At 32.6% G+C, this 24,106-nt stretch overlaps 1 protein-coding gene across 1 annotated transcript; it reads left to right on the forward strand.

The window, feature by feature from the left end:
• Positions 1–212: 212 nt before the first annotated feature.
• LOC115877646 (sulfotransferase family cytosolic 1B member 1-like) lies at positions 213–22,223 on the forward strand. The gene is made up of 4 exons (XM_030893891.1): positions 213–400; positions 477–576; positions 9,601–9,847; positions 21,482–22,223. The coding sequence occupies exons 1-4, from the start codon at positions 262–264 to the stop codon at positions 21,992–21,994; spliced, it is 999 nt and encodes a 332-aa protein (XP_030749751.1). The 5' UTR covers positions 213–261; the 3' UTR covers positions 21,995–22,223.
• The last annotated feature ends 1,883 nt before the right edge of the window (positions 22,224–24,106 follow it).

Consider the following 24,106-nt stretch of genomic DNA (forward strand, 5'->3'; position numbering starts at 1 on the left):
CCCACTAATTCTAAATTCTAAAGAGTGCAGTGATATCGTGTAATTTTGTTGTAACTCGTCTAACTCGTTGCATTGGCGCGATTCGTCTCAACTGTGTGGTACTTTTCCATTTCATGTTTTCCCTTTTCGCCGTAGACGGGTGCGACTGGTTCGTAATGGAGAAAGTGAATGAAGGAAAAATTGCATCTTGCAGTATTGCGAAACGAGTGAAATTAACCAGCAGATAAACGTAAGATTGCGACAGGCGAACAACATCAAAATATGACCGAAACCGAATTTTCTTTAGAGTCTTTCGGGCGAAAGTGTCTTTTACCTCCGGCTTATAAGGAAATAGAGCAAAAGGTCATCGATACGGCTATTTATAAAGATGACGTCTGGACTGTCAGCTACCCCAGAACTGGTATGTATTTTTTTGAATATAGCGATATTGATGACATTCGGTTCTTTAAGATAATGAGAAGGTAAATTTATTTAAGGTTCTACTTGGTGCCAGGAGATTGTATGGCTGATTGGTAATGATTTAGATTTTGAAAAGGCGAAAACGGTGTTACAGCAATTAAGAGCTCCGTTAATTGAGTAAATAATATATGATTAATTAAGTAGAAGTAACCATTTACGGCATAACTTCAGTAGTCCGGGCAAATATCGTTCCGGCATACGCCCGGATTGTCGAGGCACCCCGGGATTACTAGAGGCACTTAAATAATTTTTTTTATAAAATGAAAACAACTCAAAAATTATCAGAAGTTGCATTTATTAATCAAAATTATAGATAAATACTATTTTTCCATCAAAACGATTGTAAAACATTAATTGGTCTTTCGATCTATCAACATTGAGCTGATTTTTCATTTTGATAAACTCATCTGCATTGTATACTTTTCCTGAAACGGAATCACGGCAGTAACATTACTGGAAAGCAGTAACATTTCTGAGAGTAGTTGTTTTTTACCCTATCTTTAAAACACCTTGTGCAATAATTTGTGAGCAAATTTTCATAAAACATTATTTTTCGGTCAAAACCATGTCTCCTGAATATTTTTATTTTTGACTCATGTCAACACATGCCTTGGTTAATTTTTAAGAGCAATATGAACTTAAAAGATAAAGGGAAATGAAAACAACTTTCGTTGCACGTCATCATTGACACCATACGTCGTCTTATGGAGTTTGCTGATGGTCGTATTATGATGTGCAACCAAAGTTACTTTAATTTCCCTAACATTTTGCAATGTTTTCAATTATCGTTACGTTTTGATGATATTCTTCATAATGACGAGGTGGCTTTGGTGATTATTGTTGTGTACGATTTAATATGGTTCATTGTGCAAAAGTCATTGCTCTTGTTGAAGATGGCCAAAATTATGAATATTCGCTTGATCCTTGAAGAAGAATTTGAAAACATAACAAAACCCAGTGAGCAAAGTTTTGTCACATTTAGGAAACATTAGGGAACAGTTGCGTAGGTTAACGTTAGGGTAACGTAACAACGATGACACCTAGAACACATTTCCCTTAAAGGAATAAAATGCTTACTGGGAATATACTTGCAGCCTCATTAACAGTATGAACCGACGCACAGTGATCGGTTTTGAATTTTTAGGTGGACAAAAATATTTAAATACCGCAAGCTGTATTCTGTTAACTGGAAAACATATTTTAACGATCGTTTGTATGAGGTTGCGTCAAAATATTAAAAAAAAACAAATTATTAAATTCTCCTGGCAGTCATTCAAATGAAAATAATGTTCGATGACATATGAAAGCACTTCATCTGTACAACGATTCTGGTGCCAAATTTCAAAAAGCGCTCCTCTTTTCGGTAACTCCATGATACTAAAACAGAAAACCGCTGCCAATGAAATCATTACTTCCACATCAGTATGAAAACACAGTGCTAATTTTTTTGCCAAAATATAAAATAAATCTTAAAATTGAAATATATACCCTCAAAAACCCATAAAATGACATACAATTCGACTTTTTGAAAAATCAACCCCCGATTTCACCCCTTTCTCCCTTTTTCTCAAAATCAATCCGAAGCAATGTCCTGTGAATGTCACTCTGTATACCAAATTTCAAGTCGATAACTCAACTCCTTCCAAAAAAATGCATTTTTTTTACCAATCAACCCTCCATTTCACTCCCTTCCCCTTAACGGATTTTTCTCAAAAGCAATCCAAAGCAATGTCTTGTGAATGACACTCTGTATACCAAATTTCAAGTCGATAGCTCAATTAAGCAAAGAAAAATTGATTTTTTTCCCGATACTATCCCATATAACATACAATATCCGCAGGATATTCATAGAATGTCGGAATGTCCCATTATAAGATCATCTTATAAAGACATCTATAGGATATCCTCCAGATATCCTGAAATCCTGTAGATGTCTCAGAATAAAATATCCTATGGATATCTCTGTCGTATATCTAATGTACATCCAGCTGAGATATCCAAACATGCTCATGATAATAAAATATCCTAACAATATCGTCTAGATATTTAGGAAAAATAAATAATGTACTACTTTTTATATTACATAAAATGCAATAAACCATACAGATAGATATATATTACGTCAAGGCAACAAAATATCCTGTTGGTATCTTCTGGATAATCTGGATATTTATGAGCTTGGCCACTCCCATTAATACAGAGAATTTAAAACGGCCGCAGAAAAAATTTCCCACAATCCATCTCGACAGTTGTTTATTTTTTATGGTTTTTGCATCCTGTATTATTCAGTTCTTTGAGTTAGTGAAATTTGAGGTGAATTCGGTCGTTTGTCGATATTGGATGGGCTTAAAAATGACTGAAACTAACAAAACTGGTTGAGTTTGACTTAGTTTTTTCTTATACTTATAGTTCTAGCCTTGTTCTAGCAGAAATTCTATCCTAACCTCAACTAATGTCGAAAAACGACGAACAACTCAGGGTCTCACAATGAAGAATTTGTGACAAAATTATAGGTGAAAATTTGTTGAAAATCGCTTGTTCTTTATCCCTAAACCCATTTTCGTATTTGATCTATTCAAACAGAAATCCTATTTTTGGGTTTAAATTGTGAATTTCTGGAATGTGTGGTGTTAGAAATTATATCTATATCCTGTGTGCTAACTTTGATGTAAAGTGTTGCTGTTAGACATAAACTGCTAGACTCCATAAAGGGTAGTATGATCTGGTATAATACCATACGATCGAAAAAAACAGCGTCAGAGGTGGCTTGGAAATAAAGATTGCTGTTATTTTGTACATAAAATTATATGGGGAATGTCATCGATCGTAATTTTCAAGCCAATTGAACGCCGTTTTTTTTTCGATGGTACAGTATAAATTGAAAGCTCTTAACTCATACAAATAAACTTCTAAATTTTGACGCAAAATTCATTGACAATAATATGTAGGTATATTTTAGAGCTGATAATAAAAATATCCAATGAATAGCGTCAAAATGTGGCTGAATAAAACTAAATCGCGAACGTTTTTACTATAAACTAAGGATGAAGTAAGTATTGTCAAATAACAGCCCGCATATAATGTCCTAAAAATATTCTATAATGCTCCCAACTAGGGCAGAAATATCCCAAATAATCGTAAAAGGCTTGCCTAGGGATGTCTTGAAGATGACTTTTTTTGTCCCACTTGGATATCCCATAAATATCCTCTTCTGGTTTTTGGATATCCCTAAGATATTTACTCTATCCTTGGTGGATATCCTCAAGATATCTATAGGATTGTGTTGTGTTATATGGGATACTTCCCCATCCCAGAGATGTGGAAGCAAAAATACCTATCTTTACGGGTCGTTACGGATTTTAATCTTATATGGTCTCAAAGCGTAATGTTTTTTTTAAATAATAAGTTATGTTTTCAGGTAGAAACTAGTGAAGAAAATTTTAAAACTTCAAGTGATTTTTAAAATGATTGCAAAATTTGTTTCAATAAAAAGGCGTCTAAATTTAAATCAAATACTAACAATCGGATATAATAATATTTTCTTAAAACACTTACCTATAGGTATAATATCCACAGAAAAAAAAATCAAATTGTAACCAAACACTATAAATCTTCACACTGTTTTTACAGCTAAGATATCGACAAAATAAATTGGTATTTATTTGTCCATGTTTTGACTCTTATCAATACTATACGTGAAATTTTTGGGCAACAAAGAATGCATGTTTATTTTAAGTGGATATTAAAGAAACGATGCATGATATTTACACAAGATAAGCTGACCATCGTATTTAGCATTTTTGTCCAGCTAGATTTTACAAATCTATCACTGTGCGACGTCTACCGACAGTTATAGCCTGTTATAGCAGCCGAGGGAGCCAATAAAAAGTATTTTTACAAGTTCTTTGTTTGTATACTTAGTTATTACAGGTTTTTTTTACTTTAATATCAGTAGTTCTGTTAGTGTTACTTATATATATTAAAACCAAGCCTGTATCGTTACATTTAGCCGTTTATTAAAATTTAATACAGAGTTCTAATCAGTGTCGATATGACATTAGTCACCAAAGCCACCTCGTGGTATTAAAAAATTACATCATAATAAAGTAATAATAGTGAAAAATATTGCAAATTGTTGGTGGCAAGTTCATTTCGCTCTCAAAAATTAACAAAAGCTTGTGTTGACATGCGTCAAAAAATAAAATGCTCAGGAGACATGGTTCTGATCGAAAAATAATGTTATAGGAAAAGTTACTCAAGAAATTATTGCACAGAGTGTTTTAAACTTAGAGTAAAAACCAACCCTTTAATTAACCCTATATAATAAGCCAAATACTAAAGTTTATAAAAACTGAGTATATGTGGATATATTTATATACAGTTTGCTAAAAAAATCGTGAAAATAGGGCTAAATGTAAAAAAATATAACACTTTAAACTCGACGAAAAAATTTCTGGCCACACGTCGATAAAACTTAATTTCATTGTTGTCTAAACCAGTCGTACAATGAGAGTTCAAATTTAAGCTATTTTGCTTTTTTAAACAATATATTTTCCTTTAAAACAATGCATCATCATATAAATAGTGATATTCCTACCTGGACCTTAATATTATTTTAATATAAAAATCCTTATTTTATCTTTCTTTTTGTTTATGCCACACATTTGATTTTGGAACCATACGAGTAATTTGCTCAGCAATTTGACGAGCATTTGTCCCAAGTCAAGTTAATCTAATATTTTAGATTTTTCGACGAGTGTAAGAGTTTTATGTGCTCGTTTTATTGAAAACACACTCAAGAATCATATGCATAAATATAGACTCAGTTCATACTCAAAATGTAAACGTTTCTGCTTATCCAGATTGGAAAATTATGATATTTTGTGTATGATTTTTTTGCGACCGGATTTCAGGGCAAATGTTTTCAAATGTCCGAATAATAGCAGTATCCGGATTACTAGAGTGCCCGGTGTAGAAACTGTCCGGACTGTTGAAGTTATACTGTAATTTATTTATATTTTATTTATGGTGTGTGCAAAAATTATGAAGACATTTCTTCAAAGTAATTTCTTTCTTATTTTGTAGTCGGAGAGAGAAAAACATTAAGTTTTTATAACAAAACCACTTAAGCCCCGTACTCACTATACTATACTTATATTCGTAGATGCGATGCATCAATGCGATTCGTTAGTTCATTTGGAAACTTGTCCATTGTGTTCGTGATATTTCTTTTGATGGTTCCCCCTAAAACCGACACTCCGCCGCACAACCCATCGCATTAAAGGCATTGGCGCATCAAACCATTTGCCAACAGCGTCATTAGCGTAACTAACAATTCATTCTGGGGGGAGGGTCTGGGGTTGAGACCAGGGGGGCCTAGGACTTTTGTTATTTTGAAAAATGAAAAATAATTTTAAAAAACACATTTTTTGAATAAAACGTATACATGAATTTCTCTATCAATAAATTTCATAGACTTAGTTATCAGACCGTGTTCCCGTAGGTTAAATAAATACCTACAAATTTTCTAAAAAAATAAAAATTAACATATTTTTTGGACACAACAAAATAATATTAACTAAACAATAGGGATTCGTCTTAACTAGAAAACGTCATTTTTACTACATCACAAGCAAATAAAAAACGTAGCCAAGAGTCATATTTCAAGATTTCTCTGGGAGGTACCCAGCAGTACCTGGTGGGGGCGTCGGCACCCCCGGGCACCCCTGCAATGATCAGCGCACAGTGAGTATAGGGCTTTAATCTGACGCTTCATTTCATGCGCTTGGGAAAATACTTGCTTTTTTATTTCTTTGCTCAGTACATCTTATTGTATTTCTTATTGTATTAGTATTATTAATTGGCTAGTCATTTTAATACTAATATTTAACTCCATTAATATATTCTGAAAAAAATAATAAAACAAAATGAAAACAGGTGTTTAGAGTATACAATGTCGTCTTATAATTGAATGGTCCAGCGGAATATCTTGATAAGCGCCAATTTCTCAATTTTAGGATTTTACAATATTATAGTCGGTGTAGCTGGTCCCTACAAAATGTATAAACTCTGCAACTCTGCAAGGCAATAATTTGTTAAATCCTATGATATATGCCTAGTAAAAACATAGAATACACGGAAATAACCTGATAACCACCGAGTCCAGTGCTCTCCTGTAAAATTAGTAAAATGGCGCTTATCATGTTTTTCCCCTGGACCCTTCAATTGGTATTATACATCTGATAATTTAAATATTAAACCGGCAAAAAAAACCGGCAACTAAAAACTAGTCCCAATTTCAGAGTTGGATTTCTCGCAAACCACTCATTAGATTTTGATGATTTTTTTTAAATTGTAAATTAATTCCTTCTTAACGGATGCTACATCAGAAATGTTTATTCCGAATTTATTTTGAGCATATACAGGGCACAACACAAAGACGAAGTTTTTTGCTCGTGACACTTTGTGACACCCAGTAGGGTGCAGCAGTTGTAGTAGCTATTGATAAATCAAATCACATTGTAGCCTCATCTTTTGTGAGAATTTTGTTTTTTTAATCACGACATTATCTCTGTTTGTATTGGAGGTACGCTGCTTTAAAACGAACATCTCGGAAAAATGCTTTGCAGGCAAAACCGCGACCAAACCAATTCACATGTAAATATTGGCGTAAATACAGGGGTGCCCGGGGGTGCCCCCCCCCCAAGTACTGCTGGGCACCCCCCCCCAGAGGGATCCTGAATTATGACTCTTGGCTACGTAATAATTTTTATTTGCTTGTGATGCAGTAAAATGACGTTTTCTAGTTTTGTTTAGTTAATATTATTTTGTTGTGTTCAAAAAATATGTTAATTTTTATATTTTTAGAAAATTTGTAGGTATTTAAGTAATCTACGGGAACACGATTTGATAACCAAGTCTATGAAATTTATTGATAGAGAAATTCATGTAAACCTTTTATTCAATAAATGTGTTTTTTTAAATTATTTTTCATTTTTAAGAAAACAAAGGCCCTAGGCCCCCCCTGGGCTTAACACCAAGGCCCCCCCCCAGACCCTCCCCAGGATAAATTGCTAGTTAAGCCGGTCCTACACGATGCGTCCAACGTTCGAACGAACGTTCGAACCAAAACCAAACCAAACCAAACATTTGACACAGTTTTCGGCAATATTACAATTGGCGAATGTTTTTCCTACACGATGCTTCGAACGTTCTTTCCAACGTTGGACGCAAACCTGGCGCTACATTTTTGAAATTAACTCAGTGTCGTACGTACTTTTGGCTTGAGCAGATATGGATAATATATTAAGTGCTGGGATTGCCGCTGGTATGATAGTTTTAAGTTGCGCTAAACTGTTGCAACAGAAGCAAAAGAAAAAGAAGACGTAACTCTTATGAATCTGTCTATAGTATCATAAGCAAACTAAGATGGTTTGTATATATCTGCACATCCAGATTCAGTTGTATAAGAATCTATAACTTTCCTCCTCAACGTTCTATACGTTGCCATTACAGATTCTTTTTGTTTTATTCAATTCTGCTACTGACAAGTCTCTACCCATTTCCTGAGAAATTTCACGCCAAGCATTATTCCGAAGCATCATTCCAGCATTCCGGTTTTTATGCTCGGAATGCCTGGGATTCCATATAATTATATATTTCTCGTAAATCGAAATAAATTCCATTGTCATTTGATTATTCCATTCCATTTTAACTAAAAACGGAAAATTTTAAAAGAAATTTTAGTAAAAAGTAAAAACTTATTCACATATCTAATATAAGAAGAAAATTTTGATGAATAGAAAAAGTGAATGAATAAAAGGAGATTTAAGTGTTTTCACTAAAGTAATGTAATAACCAAAAATTCTGTCAGATATTTATTAACAAAAAGAAAACCAATAATTAATATTTCTATATACCTATGTACTTACATATTTCTGGCAAAGAACAAATCACGAAAAATGTTCAGTCTAAGGAGACCACGTTTTAGCATTAAAAGCGAGGCCGCTACTGATCCCTAGTAAAATATCAGCTACGTGAAGACTCTCGTGTAGGAGCGCATCGAATATTACTTCGAACGTTGGAAGGTCCTTTGACTCGCGTAAAATTTACCGACAAGAGCCCGAACTTGCTTCGAACGTTCGACACATGGATTTCTGCGCTCCTACACGATGTGGCGAATGCCGTGCGTCCAACGTTTGAAGGTGTTCGCCACATCATGTAGGACCGTCTTTACGCTAATGCATGTAAACGCGCAAACTGAAGACGTGCTCCACGGTGTCTTGGAAGTAGCTGGGGTCCTGTGGCAAGCCTCCTTGCAGACAAGCTGTTTTCTTTCAGTCTTCTTTGGATTGTTCTCTCACTGACTTGAGTTCTACGCACGGCTTGTAGCAGATGTTGAATGTTGATTCTGAAACGCTGTAGTTCTACGATTTCGTAAAGTATTCAGGACAATAAAGCGGTCGTCAATTGCATTTGTCTTCCGTTTTCTTCTGGAACCCTGAAATTTCCCGTTTCCATATACCGATTTCAGGCATCCTGCACTCTTGTTCGAGGTATACCTAGGGTATCGGACACATAACGTTGACTTCGGCCATCCTCAATTAAAGCCACAATACGAGCAACATCCGTCAGAGATAATGGCATTTTTTAATTTGACAACCGTTGTTGTCATATTGCAAATATTCATAAATCTGTTTTCGCCTATGATTCTTTACACATAAAATTTTCCGCCTGCGAAGCATTTTTCCGAGACGTTCGTTTTAAAGCAGCGTATCTCCAATAAAAAGAGAGATAATGTCGTGATTAAAAAAAAACAAAATGCTCACAAAAGATGAAGCTACAATGTGATTTGATTTAGCAATAGCTAATACAGTTGCTGCACCCTACAGGATGTTACAAAGTTCTGGCAAAAAACTTCGTCTTATTGTTGTGCCCTGTATATGCTCAAAATAAATTCGGAATAAAAATTTCTGACGTAGCATCCGTTACGAAGGAATTAATTTACAATTTAAAAAAAATCATCAAAATCTAACGAGTGATTCGCGAGAGATCCAACTTTGAAATTGGGATTAGTTTTTAGTGGCCGGTTTTTTTGCCGGTGAGTTTATTTCTATTTCTAACTAATATATTTTTTTCTAGAACATCGATAGTAATGTTTGATTGTGTGGATCAGAAGATAATACCAATAAAAGACCAACCAGAGCTAAAATATAAAAGAGGTTTTTTGCCATATTCTTCCATGCCAGATTCCAACACATCAAAGAGCCTTTACCAACTATTTTCAGATTCCTTGAGCTTTGTTGAAAATATGCCGTCCCCACGATTTATAAAGAGTCACTTGTCTTTAGAACTGTTACCAAAGAAATTATTTACAGTGAAACCTAAGGTATGTAAACATTATATACAGGGTGAAGAAAAAGCCCTATATTAAGTTTTTGGTTTGTGATTTTTATTTCAATTTTTTACGTACCTAATGTGAGGGCAATGGTAACGCACATTTTGAAAACATTTTTGTCAACATACAGAATGATCAAACATATTTTCAAACTAAGGTTGTATATTTTTAAATGGAATACTGTATATTTTTTAGCTCAGTGGAGTTGTTATTAAATTTCCATTTCAAAAATACCACAATGTCATATCATAGTATAAGGAAACTAGTAGTTTTACTCCTTGTCGAATCCTTTGTTCTTTTTCTGCCACTTTATATGACCTTGGTCTCGCCTCCGTAGCCGACGACGTAGCTGTATAGTCGTGGTCTATTAACTAGGCAAAGTATAGACGTGGTACTCGCCATAGTTTCACAGATATGTATTTAGGAAAATATAAGGTCACAATAAAATAAAATAAAAAAAATGATCATCGAGTAAAAACTCGCTTGAAAACAGAATATTTTCACATTTCGTGTAGGTAACAATTTTTCTGTATCTGAAAATCTTCTGATGGGAAGAAATGCGGAAAAAATATATAATGACATATTTTTATATTATTATCTATTTCAGAGATTTTCTACGACTTTTTTTTTTATTTAAAGCAAGTTTAATTTTCTGTAGGTAACTGGATTCGGCAAAAATTATGCTATAGTAAACTGTCTTTATTTAAAGCACACTGCGGTGTACTCTATTTCTTATTTACTAAAACTTTGGTTAAAAACATTATATACGAAAAGTGGTAAAAAACTAGAGTGAATATAACTTTATTAATACTTTGCTATGTTTTCTTAAACATGAAGGATATCTATGTATATCTATATATATCATATGCAGGATATTTTTTATGGCGTCACCAAAATCGTAATATTTAAAAAATGTTGTATCTCATTTTTTTTAAATGCAACACCTTGTATATTATTTTTCTTTTAGATGTAGAATTAAAAGGTGAACATTTTTTGACAAGACAAGATAGACAAAGATCATATTAGGTGGCTTTGAAAAAAAATTACTGTTGAAAGAGCCATATGTAATATAATACTGCGAATATCTGCAGCAGCGGTAAAAACTTAGAAACAATTTAAATTAATAAAAAAATGTTCACTTTTTAATTCTGCATCTGACAGAAAAATAATATACAGAATGTCGCATTTAAAAAAATTGAGATATACAATTTTAAATATTGCGATTTTGGTGACGCTATAAAAAATACCCAATATAGAATAATGTATATAGAATGATGTAAAATAATAAAAAAACTCAAACTAAGTTTACCATAACTTTTTTTGTGACACCCTGTATATAACAAAATATTTTAGGATACACCCCTTTATAAACCTTGAAACATATGAATAAAACTTTTTTCACATCTTCGACAACGACGACGATATTGAACTTCCTCGCACTAATGGGCCACCCTGTATATTTACGGTGGTTTAAAGCTAGGTGTGGCACTTTTCTTCCCTCAAATATAAACTCAATGTTTTGTCTATAATATTTTGAATATTGTTATATTACGACCACTTATAATAAAAAATAAATAAAAAAAACATGAAAAATACAGTCCACTAAATTTATAAGAGATTTTATAAAATTCTTTCAATTAAAAAATATGAATAATTTGCGGAGACTTTAGATGTACAAAATATTTACTCTAAAATTGTTTCAAAAACCAATTTATATAAATTATCTCGTAAATTATTATTGGAATGAAAATTTTATGGAAAATCCCCTGACCAAAAAATATTTTCATGCGCATATTTGAGACAACCTGTATATCTAAAAAACTATTTTTAAAATCTGCCCACATGCTAAAAAAAATAATAACATTTAATTAATTACATAATATCCCAGCTTCTAAAATAAACAAATATAATTAAATGTTAATTGATAATTACTATCAGCTTGCCGATTTACATCCGATGGAAATCTAAAAAGACTCAAAGAACAATTTTTAAATTATTTCCACATTTAATAGCAGCGCACAGTAAGGCACTTATTTTTTGTCAATCCGTCCCTGTGCTCGGACGCAACGCTCGAACCTCACAGCTCGACGGACCGAATTCAACTGAAACGCTTTGCAACCTGCCGATATTCGACAGCATGCAAAAACTGACAGAAAATATTTGCGAGAGTGCAACTACTCTTTTCCTTAAACTATGGTCATATACTATACCGAATGGTTTTTGAAATGTAACCGTTTTTAAACTAAATTTACTGCTTATTTAAAGCCCTCTCAAAATTCTAAATTCAAAAAAATAGACAACAATGTATAGGGTGCGGCAATTGTGTGTCGGACATCTGTAGCTCCTAGAATAAAAAACTTAGGAATTTTCTTTTAAGTGCATACCTACAGTATGTACTAAGATGTATTTCAGGAATATATTTTAACTTCTATAGGGGCTCAAAAAAGTGTGAGTGGTTCGGGATGATTTTTTTTAAACAGAACACCGTGTATATTATTTTCTCAATAGATGGAGAATTAAAAAATATGACACTTTCATATGATTCATATGACACTTTCATATGATTCATATGACACTTTCCACAGTAAATTTTTATCAAAGCCACTGATTTCTCTCGTATTTTACCGTTGAAAGAGCCATATGAAATAATACTGCGTGTATATGCGAAACCATTAAAAATTTTGAAATACTTGAAAGGCAAAAATGTTCATTTTTTAATTCTCCATCTAATAGAAAAATAATATACAGGACGTTCCATTTAAAAAAAACAAAGAAACATTATTTTATATTTGAGAAAGTTTCGCGTAGAATTTTGAACACCCCGTATGATTTTGGATTACGATATTTATAGCAAAATAAGGGTAGATCATCTAAAGTAAATATCTAATATAGTTTTGATCAGTTCTTGTATTTGTATTATTTTTTTTAAAGAAGGTTGAAAATATATATATTTATTAATATCTCATCCCATCATCCCAATCCACTCACTCTTTTTTGAGGTACCCTATAAAAGTTAAAATATTTTCCTGAAATATATCCTCTTACATACTTTTGGTTAGCAGTTAAACAGAATTCTGGGCTGTTAAACAGAAATGGGCTGGTCACGTATGCAGAATGCAAGAAAACCGCATACCAAAATCACTGCTTTACGGTGAGCTTGTAGACGGTAAGAGGAGGCCAGGTGGACAACTCAAAAGGTACAAGGACATTTTCCACGAAAACTTAAAGGGGATTAATGTGCAGAATGAGTGGGAAGTAGCAGCTCACAATAGAACTCAATGGAGAAGAATTGTAAACTCAGTTAACAGCGACAACCAAAAAGTTAAGAGGCAACAAAGCAATGAGATTTTTGAATGTCCGGAGTGCGGTAGACAAATAACATCACGTATTGGGCTTTTCAGTCACAGAAAGGCTCATGAAAGAAAACGCCTTGCGTGACCATCTTCTGATGCGTGTCAAATACTCGTCAGCGAGTAATGGCAGTATGTATGTATGTATGTATGTAAACAGAATTCTCATTTTTTTTTATTCTAGTAGCTACAGATGCCCGACGCACTATTGCCGGGCCCTGTATATTAAAAATTGAAAAAAAAACAAGTTTATATTAGATTAGGTGAAACAGTCACTCTTTTGCAACTAAAATAAACAGATTCGTTTAGATATTATTGCCTTATAAGGAATCCAAAAGTAATTATGGCAAGATTCTCTTGAATATCATAAACTAGATAATAACAAAAACAAAAACGCGATGATAATAGATATTTACGATACAAGTGAGTTAACAGCATTATTAAGATACGCGTGTGAAAGTAACGATACGCGTGTGAAAGTAACGAGCGAGCAAGGAGTGCGTAGCACGAGTTGTGTAACCACAGAAGTAGGTATCTTAATGGAGTTAACTCGCGTGTATTGTACAATATTTTATCTACGTCTAAAGGGGCCCACAGACGGTCAATATGTTTGCCCAATAACGCGCAACAATATTGCCCAATAATATTGTTAGTTATCTACAAACAGTACAATGAATTTGTTCAATAACTAGTTTCGTTTTGTACTTTGGTTAACATGGATAAGAAAAACCAAGCTGTTATTGCCATTGTTTTGGCCACTCGTTTAACAAAGAAACAAAAGTGTCGAAGTAAATGGATGAAAGATTGGTATAAGAAAAGAGGCCATATGTTTTGCTTTTTGTATTCCATAAAGCTGGCAAATAATGGTACATTTAGATGACTTCTAAAATAAATCGTCTTTTTTCCTCTTTTGCTTTTGATCCCATATTTGCTGACAAACCACTGATCTAAATATTCTAAATAGAGCCGAGCAGCAAGACAAACACGCAGAGAAAACAAAAATATACTGAACTATTTTGCAATATTATCCACACACGATACAAACTAATCACTATTGCACAATAAAAATCAAACTGTTTTTCATTGACACAATATGTTGTGCAACCTTTCAATGTAAACCCTAAACGGTAAATATTGTTACGTTTTTCGTCGGTTTCGTGTGGATAGAAAGTCACACTCCAAACCAAACCAAACCAAACCAAAAACAATAACGATAAAAGACTTGAAGAACTATTTACAAACGATTTATAACTAAGAATTTATTTTTTGAATTTTAGCGCGTCAACTGCACTCGTCTATTTATAACTGCCCTCTCTAGGCCCCAGCCGCCGGCTTTTATACCGACAGCTAAAGATCTCTAGAATAGTCCATAGATCGTTAGGTGCATAGAGAAGGTTTCGATTGTTCTCGTATGTACTACTCCATTCCAGTGGAACTCGATTCTTCTTGAATCTTCGAATGAATCATTACGGTGTCTATTCTTTAATGCGATGTTAAGGTCATCCGAGGGCGGGTTCCCAAGTAGCAAAAAGAAATTTTAAAAGGATTGAATTATTTTATAACAGTCGAATAGCGTTGTCTTAAGGACTGCTTGATTTTATTAAGCGTTTGGTTTCGACCATTCTGGTTTTTAATAAAAGTTGTCATATTAAACTATTTTCTAGTGGTTTTTACAACGTATCCCATAACGCATTAAACGATAATTTCTTTTAGTATGATATAACACTTAATAAGACAATGCTATATGATAAAAAACATATTATTTTATTAGACTCTTATACCCACCATGTAAGAGTTCTATAATATTCATATAACTAGTAGTCACAAGATCATATAATAGTTACTTAAAATTGTCTTATTAAAGTTGTATTACGTTGTATAATAGAATGTTTTATTGCATTAAACTACGGTGCTGTATACAACACTAGTTATATAGCCTTATGCCTTATATGATAAAATTGTGATTAACAAAATAAATTCGCTGTAATATTTGCATTATAAAACTGGTAATGTATAATATAACCTCATTTTAAATTAAATGGTATACCTAGTTATTTATTTTGTTATTGTTGTTGTTTTAAAAGTAATATCGACGTAGAAGTATAATCACAGCTATTATGAATTCTGGACAAAGTTGGAAAAAAGTTAACAAACGCAGTGGTAGTTATAAAGAGCATGTAAGAAAAAACTCCTCGAAATTACGGCAAATAATCCCGAGAATTCCCTGGGTTCCCAAAAGCCAAAATTTCTCGGGTTGTCTGGCTTCTTCAAAGCATTGTTGCCACGGTGATGTAAAAGTTTTACTGTAGTAATGTTTGTATTGTTTTATTGTTGTTTTTTCAAGTCCTTAGGTTGCCGCTCACTCGTCGGGCATGCATGAAATGCATTGCGTGCATGAATCCATGAAAATCTGATCATGTTTGTTAGTTTAACTACTAACCAAATGAGATTTGGCAACATCTATTTATCACAAATCTCAATATGTCAAAAATAGTTTTATAGTGCCTGGAAATTCTGCGTAATGATAGATATTTATCCTATACCGTTTTATTTTACAACAAAGGCTTATTTAAGGGATTCATTTATAATAAAATGGTTGCATTATAATTCGCCATGTTTAAGGCAGAATTTTTGTATGGCCTATGGCCGCAATTATATGAAGCAAAATTAAAATCATCAAAAATAAATTGTAAAATGTTATTTTTGAGACCTATTTTGTGATAAGATTTCGACATACAGTAATAATCTGTTTAATTAAATTAAAAACAAGAATTTTTGAAAATTTTATTTTATTTTATTGTTTGAATTTATACGTAAACCTTAATCGAAATTAAAGCGTTTTAATTTTTTGCCAAATACTCACCTATAATCTACCAGTAAAATTTTCGGCGCAACAAAAATTGTCCCTACTTTTCAAATCCAAATATTTTTTATATTATATATTTGTTATACCTTCTGGCTCTACCCGCCATTTTCACCGTCGAGTAAAGTCTCCTTTTTAACAATCCACATCCTCCAGATTCATTTTACGACACGCTTAAAATATAATTTGCTCCTGATTTTCGTCGGTAAAAAATAAAATACTCTTTTACCTCGCTAAATGATCAAATGTTTTTATTGTTCTGTTTCTTAGATGTGAGCACGTAATACACAATAAAACTAGTTTTATAATAGTTATATAACGCTGTGTAGAATAGTTGCATAAGAGTTGTATACCCTTTTTATAGAACTTCTATACTACTAAACGGTTGTATAAAAATGGGCCTTTTTTGGTTGTAAAGCTATCATATTACGGTCTTATAGCACGTTATACAAATTGAGGTATCCTATAAAAATGATCACATAGCTGTTTATACAGCCTTTATAAAATAAAATTTGCTACTTGGGTTAGGTCGAGTCCACACCGGTCCGCAACAATATTATTGCACAATATGAAATATTCGCAATAATATTGACCGTTTGTGGGCCGCTTAACTATAGAAACACACAATGAATTTTAAAAATTATTGTACTTAACTATATACCTATCCTAAAAGTCAATTACTTTAATACCTTTGTTCAAATAACACCATGCATGCGAGCATGCATGGCAATGTCAATATGACAGTAAATATTATTAAATAATATTGATAATATTGATGTCACTAGTTTAAAAAATGAGCGATTCGAAAAGTATTTTTATATTATAATAGTATCTTATCTATGGAAAGTATTGCCTCTGACATTGAAGAAGAAGCATTCAGAGCCATTTCTGGATTGCTTCCAGCAAGATCGAAACAGAAGTATGAATATACATACTCTAAGTACGAAAAATGGTGCACCGAAAAAAAAGTACACAACTATGGAAATGAAAAGGTACTCATAACATATTTTTCCAATTTAGTGCAAATTAAGTGTTTTACAAATATTTTTTTCTCTTTGGTAGTCATCTAAGCAAGGAGTGCGGTAATGAAAATGCGTGAGTTAAGAAACTCACTCAAAATGCGTGAGTTAAAAGCTTCTTAACTCACTGACGTGGATAAAAATAATTACATAATGCTCTCTAATTGTTTGATCAAAACCTATTCATTTCTACGGTAGTTTACATTACTAGTGTACATCTAAGTATCTTAAATAATGTGTAAGTAAAGTTTTTAATCTGAATTATTTTGGTGAAACAAGCTTATTCAAAACTGAATTCAAAAAACGCATAGTTAAATTAGGAAGCTAACAGGCTAATAGTCTAAGAGCTGGCTACATAAAAAACTTTATCATCGTTACATGCCTAATTTTTCTTGTGAAGTATCCTTTTTGTATAGCCATTATGAAATAGTCATGTCTGCCAGCGCGCTCCCGGGGCTTAAAGGGGTGGCGAAAAGGGTGAAATTTTGACACTAAAATATTATTAGGTATACGAGTTATAATTGCGAAAATAGCTTTTATTTCTTATTAAGAAACGTGAAAAATTGCTGCCTGACATTTTTCTTCTCGCTAAAATGCCGGCAGACGACGCGAAAGAGGAATGATTTATTTTCCAGAGGCCATAATTTAAAAAAAAATAGCATACATACATGCTGATTGGTGGAATGTTATATATATATTTATTTTAAAAGCCATATACAAAAAGGCAGACAAAAATATCGTGTCTAAGTAAATCAGCGACAGACAGTTATCAAAAACGCGATATTACTCCTCATCCTTTTAATATAGATAAATCATGTATACGGTTATAGTATAAATATACATATTTTTTATTAATTCAAAAACAGATATCATACATTTACTATTCTGTTTCACTATTTGTATCTGACTCATCGTACTGCAGATCCTCGCTCTCGCAAACGAGTCTTCCTCTGAGTGGATATCTGCACCGTAAAATATTTGTAGGCTTACATGTATTAAGTATTAATTGATAACGCGACTAGCGTTTCCTGAAAACGCTTATCCAGGGTGAGTCTTGAATAAATGCAAATTCTTTTAAGGGTGATATATCCCCAGGAACACGTCTATGATGTTTTTTTCGCAAAAAAAAGATGTTGAAAATCATGATTTTTTTTTAATTTTCCTGTATATTTTAGAAAACTTTTTAGAATTACCTGTTCACCGCAGATTTACCCACGGTATTATTATTATTGAACATACCATGCTTACGGCTTTACTCTATGGTTACCAAAGATATTTAAACTCAAGAGATATAATTGTTTACCTTTCTCCTTCATCAGCCATTATTCTATCCTTATTTTCCCATCTCTCTTACACCGAAAACCTTTGCCAGATTTACCTGTATATTGGTATTAGTATTCGATTAAATACCAGTAATATAAGTAATAAATAATTTCGTTATATTTTTGTAATATATCAACTACATTAATTTGCTAACGTCAATTTTTTCATTTAATGCTTAACTTTACTATTTTAAATTTCATAATGGAATAAAAATATCATGGTTGTGTTTCTTTTAATAATAAAAAGCATTTTGGCAACGTCAGTTTTAGAAATATGCCGGCGTAGTACAACGTATTTCGAGGATGAATGGAAAATCCTAGATTCTCCTTTTGCGATGTTGCTATGCCGCCGATCAAGCTTCATATTCTTTATTTGCAGTATTATAGTATTTTTGCGTTATTTTGTGGACTTCTGTGGACATTATTTTAAAAATATGGTGCATTCATGTATTGTGTACAAGAGAGTGTATCATTTAAATCCAAATTTAACTTTTCACCGGTAAATACAAATAAGTAGGTTTAGGTATATTACTATATCCTATTCTCTGTAGATCAGAGGCGTACCTAGACATAAAAAACAGCAGATCTCTAAATTATATTTTTAGGTTTATTTTTTAAATCATATATTTATTATGTTTTTTAAATTATATATTTATTAATTAAATTATTTGTAGGAAAAAGGTACATGGTACATACTAATTACAAATAAGTTAATAATAATTTCTGTTTCCCTTTTAAGAAAGGGTATTAAATGTTAAAAATTAAATTTAAGTTCTATAAACCGCCTGTAATTTATAAACAACATATATTTTCGAAAAACCGTACTTCCTTATAAGAATAAATCTAATCTAGATACCTACTTGGGTTTGACAAACCATTTAGTAGGTTGGAGTACCTACCTTTTGTGAAAATTTTATTGGGGTATACCAAAGATGGAATTTTGCGGCCTTACTTTTTTTGTTGCCGTTACAATTTTATACGGCTTTTGTTTTAAATTTTGGTTGCTATAATGTAATGGACATGTTTTGACATACATATAATTAATGTTCTTATTACATGAATTTTATGACTTACATTTTATTGTATTGAAATTCTTTGCACATGCATTTTTTATTATTTATAAACAATATGAATTTTCATATCAATTTCATTTTTCCTTTGCAAACAAGAGAAAAAAACTAAATATTTTTTTAAACTAAGAACTGTTTACCAAACAATCACCATTTTATTTTATTTATGATTTTGTAAAATTATCGCTAGACTTTTCTGATGACTGTGTATTATAGTATCAAATAATTTTGTTTAGATATACACATACCGTATGATCGAGTAAAAACGGCGTCCAGTTGGCTTAGAAATGACGATCGATGGCATTTTCTATATAAATTTCCATATAAAATGACATCGATCTTCATTTCATAGCCATCGCTGACGCCGTTTTAATTCGATCATACGGTATAATATACATCTTATATTTTTTACTGTGTTTGAAATATCCCTAAAATGAAAGTTAAGGTAAATAAATGTTGAATCTTCCTTACTTCTTATTCCCTTATTAATGAACAATTGTGAACTAATAAAAATTATAGGCACATTTTAAATTTTATTCACTGTTTTTTATTGTAGTTGTAAAATTCATATATATATATAATAATAAAGTTTTTATCAAAAATATGTGAACTCTACAAATATTGGTTTTTGGTAAATTATTGTGTTATTAGGTTAAAATAACTATTTTATTTTGTTATTGCTAATAGAGGGAATCTCATTCGCCGGAGACGAACAAGGTTTGGAACAAGATATTGAAACTGCATTTACTAATACACCTAAAATTTGATATTTTATTTAATAAAATAAAGTAAAAAACGCTTATTAATTTTTTAATCGTTATTCTTATGTGAAAAGCCAACTTATAGTAAAAAATTATGCTGGTTTTTATTTTATTTCGCTATCCTCCCTCAACTTATTTTTTTTACAATGCGACAAATATGTAAGATGTAAATTTTATTATAATTTTATTTAAATTTATTAAAGAATTATTTTAATTTCCTTAAAATACTGTCGGTCGATCGGCACGCCACTGGAAATTGACCTCAAACGTCGAATCTTTGTACACAACCACATTGTTGCCATCGAGCAGATACCCCTATTTCCTTCTCTATCCATTCTCTCTTGCACTCGTTGATTTTCGCAAACCAATGTGTGATGAAGCTTTAGAGCGTTTTATGAATGGATCATTGTATCTCCCGAGTTTAAATATCTTTTATGGTTACTAAAAGAATGGGTGCAATTACACAAAAAAACAAGTGACTCACAAAATAATTTAAAAATAAATCAATTTCTTTGTAAATTTTCAAACTTGAATAACTCGGTTATTATGAACTTATTTGGAAAACGGTAAAGAGAAAATATGTTTCTTTTATCGAGATCTACCAGCTCTGAACATATTTGCACTTATTCAAGACTCACCCTGTAGAGAGTAATATCGCATTTTTGTTAAATGTCTACCGCTGATTGAGCCACGATTTTTTTGTCTGCCCTTTTGCATACGGCTTTTTAAATAAATAAACAAGACATTCCTCCAATCGGCACTCATGATTTTTTTGTCAAAATTTCATGCCTTTTTCGCGTTGTGTGCCGGCATTTTAGTCACGAGAAAAATGTCTGCCAACAATTTTCCACGTCTCTTAATAATAAATAAAAGCTATTTAGCAATTATAGCTCGTGTATATTATATAATATAATATTTTTAGTGTCAAAATTTCACTCTTTCGATTGGCCGCCCCCGCTTTAAGCCACGAGATCGCGCTGGCAGACATCACTATTTCATAATAGCTACACAAAAGGATACTTCACAAAAAAATTAGCCATGTAAGGTTTTTTTATGTAGCCAGCTCTCCGTCTATAATATTAACTTAATCAATGAATTATTGAATGATAAAATAAAGAAAAATTGTGTAAATTTTATTCCCTCCTGTGAGGGGGGGGGGGCTTAAATATAGACACAAATCATTTTTACTTACACAACACTGTATTGTAATCTTTTGGAATAACATTTTGTTTCTTTTTAGGTAATCTACATAATGAGAAATCCGAAAGACCTATGTGTATCGTACTACTACCATTGCAAGATATATCACAAAATCAACGTGGACTTCGAGATTTTCTGCGAATTATTCATGAACGACGCTTTACCAATAGGATCAATTTTTAATCATTATTTTGGATTCTGGAATAGACGGCACGATGAGAATATTTTAATTCTAAGATACGAAGATTTAAAAACAGATACTCGAGAGACAATAAAGAAAATAGCCATATTTATGGAGAAGCCCTTAAACGACGAAGATGCAGACGCAATTTCTGAATTTCTAAGTTTTCACAATATGAGAAAAAATAAAGCATGCAATCTACAAGTTTTCTTCGACGCCATTCAAGGCGATGATTTTTACAGTAAAGCAGGTATTCATTTTATAAGAAAAGGGATCGTTGGCGATCATAAGAATATAATGACAGAAGAGATGATTAAGAAGTTTGATAAATGGATTCAAGACAACATATGTGGAACCGATTTGTGGTTTTAATAAATTACGTTGCCAAAACACCCAATTATTGTTTTATACTTAAAATTACTGTTGAGGTTGAAATTTGAGTGTTACAACAGCAAAACAAAATACTAGTTCACCTCAATATACAAAAAGAATTGGAACTTTTATGAACTAATAAATAGTGTTCTATTTTGCTATTCCCTTAGTTAGTTTAAATATTTCTGTTAGCAATCTTTTATAAATAAATGTTAATATTTTCCACGTTCTTACGATGTTTCCTTTTCGAAGAAAAAAATAACTTGGAAAATTAGAAAAAATCATCAAGAGTATTCTAATATTATTTTGTGTTTCCTATAGTCTTATAAGGCGGACTCTTACGACTCGTCTACTTGGCAAGTACGCCAATATTTGCGTACTTGGCAAGTATCCCCACCTGTCCCCACTTTGTAAACAACATTGGCAAGTTTGGCGCTCACACGACGTGTTCATTTCAACAAGCACAAACATTTCAACAGCACAAACATTATTTAAATATGGTTTAAATACTTGGCAAGTAAACAGTATAGTCGCATCCGTGGATACCGGTCGTCCCGAATTTGTCCTTGCTAGTAATTCTTTTTTCTTTTTAAGTTCTTTTACTGTACACTGCATTACGATTTCTATGTTCTTTATATTTATATATTAATATAGGTCCGATTCTGCCTCGTTCAAAAAATGCTTTTAGCGATTCGAATGAATAAATTGTGAGAGTAAAAGTTACTATCAGTACAACATATTTTAATGCTAAAAAGGTGTCCCTGCGTGTCATCTTATAGTCTCGGAGAAAGGAACAGAAAGGGCGATCAACTTCTGCAATTCTGCCAAGAAGAGCACATGAAAATAACAAATACATTGTTTCAACTTCACTCTTGCCGCCTCTATGCCTGGAAGCTGTGCCTCGAAGTCTCCATGCAGCGGACCGATCAGACAATGTAATACGAAATCAGATAGATTTCATCCTCATTAACCAAAAATTCGGCTCGACCATCAAGAGAGCCAGTACGTATCCTGGCGCGGATGTTCCCTCTGACCATGTGCTATTAGTAGCCGTAATGAAAATTGCTTTGTAAAGTCAAAGAAAGCCAAATACGGGTGGCGTAGAAAGAATGAGAGGTCCAATAGTAAAATCAGAGTGACGAAATCAACACACAGATTCAAGCAATAATACCGAATATGGGAGAAGAACCAACACAATCTTGGACAAAGATAATGGATGTCGTAAAAAAATCAATGAAGCAAAAAACAAAAAGCAAAAATGGATGACGGATGAGATCTTGTTAATGGATGAACATCAAAAGTATAAGAACAAAACAGATGGCATGTACAAAGATATTCAAAGACTCATAAGAATAAAGATAGAATAGCAAAGAATGAATGGCTTCTTTTTGACGATGACAGGCCCCCAGCTGATATCAATAACTCGCTAACCGGCCCATCGATCACTAAAGACGAGATTGAAAAAGCCATAATTAATTCGAAAAATAATAAAACTCCTATCCCCTAGATGAAAGAGGCAGTAACAGCACTACACAAAGTATTCAACACTATACATGAGACAACTATATAAGTCACTACCCCAAACAACGGTTGTGTTCTACTTTTATTCCCCTGCCTAAGAAAACCAATACCGGAAAGTGTGACTATTACAGACTTGATCACAGCCTGATGACTGATGAGCCATACCCTAAATATATTTCTAAAAATCATACTCTAAAGAATTTACAAAAAATGTGAAAGGGACATAAGCGATTCACAAATCAGTGATTCAAGCAAGGGTTAACACCACAAATTAATGCAGCTACTCAAAAGGCTTAATATAGATCAAAAAAACATTCAATGCATCGAGAACTTATACTGGAACCAAACAGAACAAATAAAATTGGTCAATCCCATACAAGCATCTGGCTCTCCGAAGATTGGACATCAGACAAGGAAATTAAATGTCACATCGAACAAGCTCAGTAGGCATCGGAGGTTTCGAAAAGTACTTGTATATTCTAATTTTGACTTTAACCTCAGTCAGTGCTCCTTTATGGTAGGGAGGTTGGACATTGAAAGCAGCTGCCATTAATAGAGGCTTTCGAGGTGTGGCTATATCACAGAATCCTG

Source organism: Sitophilus oryzae, unplaced genomic scaffold, assembly GCF_002938485.1.
Source record: "Sitophilus oryzae breed Bouriz unplaced genomic scaffold, Soryzae_2.0 scaffold_1496_pilon_pilon, whole genome shotgun sequence".
In the NCBI taxonomy this organism is placed as follows: domain Eukaryota; kingdom Metazoa; phylum Arthropoda; class Insecta; order Coleoptera; family Curculionidae; genus Sitophilus; species Sitophilus oryzae.